This window comes from Montipora foliosa, chromosome 11 (assembly GCF_036669935.1).
Source record: "Montipora foliosa isolate CH-2021 chromosome 11, ASM3666993v2, whole genome shotgun sequence".
NCBI classification, from domain to species: domain Eukaryota; kingdom Metazoa; phylum Cnidaria; class Anthozoa; order Scleractinia; family Acroporidae; genus Montipora; species Montipora foliosa.
Window position 1 is genome coordinate 42,454,125 of NC_090879.1, and position 7,500 is coordinate 42,461,624.

General features: G+C 38.8%; 1 protein-coding gene across 1 annotated transcript in view; it reads left to right on the forward strand.

Annotated features, from left to right (window-relative positions):
• LOC137977149 (uncharacterized) overlaps window positions 1–1,179 on the forward strand; it is a 2,386-nt gene extending 1,207 nt beyond the window's left edge. Inside the window, exon 3 of the mRNA XM_068824425.1 lies at window positions 1,049–1,179. Coding sequence (XP_068680526.1) covers window positions 1,049–1,179 — 131 coding nt within the window. The remainder of the gene's footprint in view (window positions 1–1,048) is intronic.
• Window positions 1,180–7,500: the final 6,321 nt, after the last annotated feature.

The following is a 7,500-nucleotide window of genomic DNA, read 5'->3' on the forward strand; positions in this document are numbered from 1 at the left end:
AAAGCAAGACATGTTTATGCCAAATGTTATATGCAATGGCCTTAATTATTTCGGTTCTTGCAGTTAAAATCAAAGTGATAAAAGTCGTTGTAGGTAAGATATTAAACTGTGCTTTAAGTAGCTCTTAACCGATGATTTTAGTTTTCTCAACTGGTGTTTGTACTTGGGGAGTACCTTCGCTCTCCCATCCTCGATGTATTCCTTAAAAAAAAGACCGTCATAACTGTAGGTAAGTTTGAACTTTGTGAGCCACTGGGCAGCATTTTGTCGTCCTTGAATAGCTATCCTTGCTACTTTGGTCCAACTTCCAAAGTCCACCTGGAACCATTCCTGGTTGTTTCTGTGATGAAGGGATCCAGCCGTAACCCCCATTTCCTGGTTGAGCTTGTAATCGACCATTGCTGGCTTTGTAATTTGCGTTGGCTATCGACGATGCCGTTATTGCTGAATCTGGAACTTTTCCAGATTCTAATCCCAACCTGCCATGCAAGCTGGAGGCTCAGGTGTAGGGAAAACTTGAAGCAAAAAATCATTCAATCAATACAAATATTGACGGAATGATTTAAGTTGAATCACATAGAAAAACATATCAAGGTATGTTTTAGTTCACCTGAATAGCATCATACAACTCAAATCGGAATGAAATATGTCCGTGCCACTCAAGCGGGTGAATGCGAATATAACGGCCTATGATTGGTTCATCCAGAGAGGTGCTTACCACATTGACGTAATCTCGGTTGGCTGTATATTCCTGCAAATGTCAAAACAAACGGGAGACTGAACAAAGTTGTGTTTTAGAAGAAAACAAAATAGACGACGATGCAGTATGGATATTCCAGATGGTGGTAATACAATTGTTCTGAGATGGAAAATCAACTATCGACATGAATGCGGGACGAAACAAATGGTAAAATCAGGTCGTAAAGAACCTTAGCACTATCATGGCGCACTTTGATTTCATGAAGCCCATAAGTCTTTTTATTTATTCCTTGCTGTCTGTTAATAATTTATTGAGCCCGTTATTTAATTGACAATTTGCACATTTTAGCTTCCACGTGGACCACGAACCAGCCAATAGTGAATGAGCAGTATTGGAGATTCACAGACCGATTCCTTTGGTATGGAAGTGACCAGGCAGCCAGAAGGCTGAAGGGTCAGGAGGATAGGTGCAAACTTTAATTTTTAAGTACTTCGGATCATTCTTTTCCCCTGAAAACTGCAAGGGAACCTTTTTTGACAATTACGTTTCAAGGAAACAAAGCCAAATGCTAACTTTTCTTTCACGGAAATATAGCTATGAAAATTTCCCCCATACTAAAAAATACCGGAAAATAGGCCATGTTCAAATAAAAAATTTCAAGTGGTTCCACAGCTAGTTTAAAGGCAAAAAATGTCTCAATTCCTTCTTTAAGGTCTCTTGTATAAAAACCCTATGCTAACTTTTGTATGGCAGAAGAAATCGCCGAACGTCAGTTATGGTAGCTGCTGCTTTCGGCAGATCTCATTCAGAGATTTTTAAGTCCCTGATCTGTCATAGAATTCTGGGCGATGGGATGATACTCACTCGGGGGAAGGTGTAGGTTTATGCAACTGAAAGTGAAAGAATCCTCCGTTGATGCTTAAAAGAGGACGGTGTACTTGGTGATCCACTGTCCATAGTTATACCTGCCTTGAGTTCCAATTTTAGTCACTTTGGCCACTTTACCAAGATCCACCTGAACCCATTGTCCTCTGTCGTTAGTCCGGGCAATATACGTACTATGGTGGTTGAGTCTACCTTTGCTCGCCTCATACCCAGCGCTATACTAAAGAAATAAGTTATGTCACTGATTTCAGTTTTGTGTCTTCAACTAAAGAGGGATTTCAGGGTTTTTACTCTACTTGAAAGAACGGAAGCGCTTGTTTTTCCCGTAAGTTTAAGGAAAGATCCTCTCCAACAATCACAGGTAGTAACCTCTCTAGGTAAAGTTACTTTAAAAAATTTGTAAAAGAAGCGTACGTTTCCGAAATTATATAGTCATGCAAAACCTATTTGAACAAACAATACGGAAACCCTAACAAGTCAGAATTATTCAAGATGGCCGCGCCCAAGAAATAAGCATTTAAAAAAAAAAATAGCATACCGGTCGATTTTTTCAACGAAACATTTTCTCCGGTTTTAACTTGCAATTAAAAGTGGAGAGTTCCTTTGAAGCTGTGGGTGAAGTGTAAGGATTGAACCACGAAAGGTGGAAAATAGACACTGCGGTGTTGCGTATAGTGAAGGGGCGCATCATTAAGCATAACAGATAAACTTTCTATGCCTTTTTAAAGGCAAGTTAAATGTCAACCACACTAACCGTGCTGGCTGCTGTTAGACCGGAGTCTGGAATTTGTCCATTTTCGATCCCATGGGTGTGTCGCAGTCTAAAATGATTGTAAACAAATCGATTTTAAGGAATGTCAAAGTATCATATATGGAAACGATAACTTTCGATGAACACTGTCACAAAATTATCAAAAAAACCGTTAGATGGAACTTTGATGTTTCAAGTCATCTGGAAGCGTGAACAACGACCTCTTCGACCTCTTTGGTGAACAAAAATGGTTGCCCCTGCAATGTGTACTTAAGCTTGTGTGGTCACACACTTTGGGCGCATTCTCTCCAAGTAACAGTACTTTTCAAATTAAGTTTGAGTTTGACTAGCTGATACGCGCTATCCATATCAAAAGGCTTAGAACAGTTGCAAAAACTTGGAACAACGTAAAGTTTTATTTTAAGATGAATTTCTCGTACCGTTGCCGTCGTCCTTGCTAAATCTCCAGCTGACCAAAGGTGGGGAAATAAATTCTTTGTGTCATTTCATTCGTGATAATTCTTGCACAGTTAAGCAATTCCACTGCCATTGGGCTCTTTTCATTCTGCGTTTTTAAGGCCATACGAAATTTGAGGTTTTGAGTCTTCAAAAAGTTGGAATGATTGCATTTGGTGGGAAAAGCCTTTTATTTTTGAAACGAATCCAATTGTCCATGTTGCCGTATGAGCCCATTCATTGACAGTAGATTTGGATCATAGTTCAATAAAATAAAAAGTCCTTCAATTGTAAGAATCACTTCATAGTATTACGTAATCTCTCTACCTTTTGTGCTACGGTTTATTTGGCTCACCGCTATAATTTTTGATTTTGAGTGACTTTGTTAATTAAAATCACAAACCGTTCATTTTAACAAGTTAAACATACGATGTCACTGACTACGCACTTCATAAGATCAGTACATTTGTTATTAGACTTCATATATGAATGCACAGATCAGATTCACACAGACATTTCTCAGAACATTCCGTATAGGATGTTTTTTGTGCTAGGCAGTTTTCAAATATTTACGTCATAATTTCACATACCTCCAGCGACGAATCCTACAGAAAGGGACAAAGCATAATAAAATAATCAGATATGACATCTAAATAAAGCAGCAACATGAGAAAATGTTGCATGTATGAATTGATCTAGGGGAAACATTGTCTTGACAATACGTGGGCGTGGTTCGGGACATGTTAGTTAATCTCACATTTTTCATCAACCATTAAAAAAAAACTAATTCTGGAGGAATTCAAGTCAGATGGTTTGAAAAATCTTCTTTGCCGACCTCGGGTTGCGTTTTTATGAGATCTAGATATCATAGAAGAACTTCTGCAAAGACCGTATAACCTGCGCAGTTCGCGTTACTTTCAACTAGAGCCTGAACAAGCAGATAAGCCATCATTAGTTATTTTCGCTTCCGTGCATGTCTGATGAGCAGGGAACTAGCAGCCGCTTTTTGAATCACATTGGACCATTGAAGAAGGCCTTAAATCCCAACACAAATCTGTTATTCTGGATAATTACGATGGACTCAACAATGCTGTCATCCATAATCAGTATACCGCAATGAAAAAGCCATGCAACCAGGTACAATTCGTTTTTAATCGATTCACCTCCGATGGACCGAGACTGTGGCGCTTTGTTTGGAAGAAAATTATTACGCGTCGATATAGTATCATACATGGAATTATGAACTGTAGATTAGTTTTTACAATAACAGTTGTTATTTCTTTGCTTTTTTTCAAAGTGGAGAAGACGACCGTGTTTCCTTAACTATGAATAACAATGAATAAATAACCTAGTTTGCTAGACGAACTGAGGTAAAAGATGGATAGTAAATAATAAAAGGTATCGCTCTCCAGCATAAATGACGATCGCGAGTACATAACTAATTAGTATTGTATATCAGTTGCAGATGTTTTTTAAAAAATCAAATGCACAAAAGGTAACTTCTTTTCAGCCAAAATTACAACTTTTCTACGATAGCAATAAATTTGACAATCCAGTTTAAAATGATATAACGAGTTTGAATCAAGGAAATCTCAATATTTCACTCATTGATCTTACAGATCAAGCCATCTTAGAATATGCAGTTAAAACTCGACCTTAAGCTGTCGTTTTATTTGAATGCCATCTTCATAAGTCACAAAAGGATAAAAACAAATCAAATTTGCTAAAAATTTATTGTTTGTTTCACTAATAAGAAAGACTCGGCAATGATCAAAACATTTTGATATGATATTCCACGAAGGTTTTTATCGTTTAAAAGTGAATTAATTAAGAAAGCTCTCCACAGTACTGGTAAGTCGACAAATATATTACGCCACATTACATTCTAGTCTGTCAATAAGAGGGGCATTGAACTTGCTTTGTGGTCCACTTCTTTTATATATTGCCTAGATGCATTATATATTGCCTAGATGCAATAGTTGTATCTACAATACGATGAGCAAAGACTAATGAACGCTTTTTGAGCAAAGCAATCCAGGGAAGTCGAAATGTAGCTAATTGGAAATGTTAAGCGGTGTGTATAAAGTGAGAGGCAAGGATGCCTGTGAAGCTTGTTCAATCGGTTTATTACGCCCAGATTATACCTAAATTAAGCCCAAAGGAGATTTTAGATTACGTTAGAGTTGGTAATTGACTGATGCAGACAATTAATCTTCCTCTATGTTCAATGTGATCCCATATCCACCCAAAATCGCTCGCAGCTCTTGCAACGTTTCCTTGTGTCTTCCCTTTATCACCTTCGTGATGAGTTGCGCAAATATAAAGATGCACACCATAAGCCAAGATTTCAGATCGCTCTTCGCGAAGGTACACATAACATTCGTACCTGCTTCGCTTGTACAACAGGGGCGGTGTCCTCTTTCGCAGTTGAAAGAGGTGAAACAACGAAAAACTTAATGATGTTATAGATAGCCGACTTAAATAGAATTTATCAACTTAAAAGCGAAGAGAATTCCTTACTCACCGACTCCTAAAAACAGGAGGATAATTTTCAGCGCTGCAGCCATCTTGAACTGTCGGACCAGACAGTGCAACTAATCGGTGAACTTGATGGCCCATCAATATATTGCCTCTGACCTCATTGAAATTCATTTCATTTTTTTTTTCTCTTGAAACAACAGAATTTTCCTCTCCCAAAGGAGCGACCGATTTTTGGGTCAGTACGCAGCTATTAGAACGGCTCTCGGAATTGGCTCAGAAAACAATGGGCCAAAACAAAAAAACAATCAATGATGGACCCTAACCCTAAAAACAATAGGCTCAGCTGCGTCCAAAAGGGATCCAATGTAATTAGAGGTTGTAAACTCGATTTAATTAGACGTACATATTAAGCAGAACGGCATCAATTACATCAAAGACCCTTTTTAAATTTTACACAAAACCAAGAAAACTGGTTACTTTAATTAATGCACAATTTAAAAAAAACTGTTAGCATCGCATCTGCACTGGTTATCCCCTTCAATTATCGTTTGCCCTACTTTTGCACCAAAAATCTTAAAAAGGCTCTCGCGCGCAGACCTTTTCCTCTAAATAATTGAGACTAATAACATAGAATGTGCTCCTTCAAAAACATAGGTCATCAAGGGAATAAATAGGAAATATCTATTATAATGTTTTCTTGTACAAAATGTTACATAATTTTCTATGGAGGCGTGGACTTGAAAGAGCACCAACTTCATGTTAAACAGTAAAATCGTTCCACTAGCAATAGAGTGAGACGCACGCCGAAGCAAAAAAATTATATGAATATGAATAGAATTCATTTCCAGTAGGATTATTTTGCAGTGGGACTCGAAAGTAATGTTGTCGCCATTGTTCGTCCAGTGAACATCAAAACAATCGCTGGGTCGTAAGGTCAAATGAGGAATTCGCTTTATTCAAAAACAGGTTAACTACATATGGCACACGGTACATGAGTAATAAGTTGCCATACGATACGATACCGAATACCATAAGATATAATAATTACTCACAGGAATCTTTAACATTTTTGCTAAACTCATGCTCTATAATAAGCACAAGGACATTTACGTCCGGCCTCGTCTGACCAGTTAAAGCCCCAGTTTCTGCCGCCACACTAGCCGAGTAAGAACGGAGCCTTGTAACGAGTAAACACCGTGTTGTTTAATTACTCGTTGCAATGCTCATGTCGACGTTCCATTTTACCTTACATGAACTACTTATCCTTTCGCTTGCATGCTTTTTTGGTTGTTATATAGTTGTATTGATTGTCATATGGTCGGAATAGCGATTAGAACACGCGTTCTACTGGCTATTCCGAAAGGCAAGCGCTGGGCGCCGAAAGCTAAACGCAAGTCTCGCGCGTGGGGAGAAGCGGGGACCGGTTTTTTTGAGTATGTGAACCCAAAAAAAATTTCAACCTCAATTTTTACCTTTTTTTTTTTCGGTTGCCGTCCTCATCTCAAAAACGCGCGTGCTTAATCTCCCTATTGTCCACCCAGGACCTAAATAAAACGACCTATTGTAGCTCCCCAGTGAGTTCTAGTAATGAGTTCAATGAGTAGAGCAACAGACCGGTGCTACGGAAGAGTCGTAGATTCGAATCCTGCCAAAGACTCTGATTTTGAGTTGTCCTTTCGCCCGTTGCTAGGCAATTCGTATCACATGTCTTAGAAGCAATTGGTGGGTTCAATCTTTTCCTTTACTTGGCGGGGAAAAGGAGAAGGACATCTACAATTTCCTAAGGCATTTTCTTCCATATACGCATTGATGTGGGTGGGCGGAATATTATCAAGGAACTTGAGCCTATACAAAATGACGGTCAGCAGCTGAGGGCTGTTGTTTGTGACGATTAGAGATTTTATGCAAGAGGTTGTTTTGAAGATGACCTTGTAGCATGAGATGGAGAAGGTATTCAATTTGGCACCCATCTCCTTGGTGATCATCCAGGAAAGCGAATATTCCCACGGCCACTTACTAACAACTTCCGGCTTATTGTTCCGATTAAACTAACCTGCGATCAGGCTCTATTTTAGTTTCGCGTGGTACGTAATGTGGAGTTGGCGAAACGAAAAATAGAGCCTGACCAAATTCCTCTTCCAAATTCCTTCCGCCCCCTTTTTTTGATTGATTGACATGTCCTTCATCGGCCAATCAAATTTACTTCCATTACACCAATACACGCGTG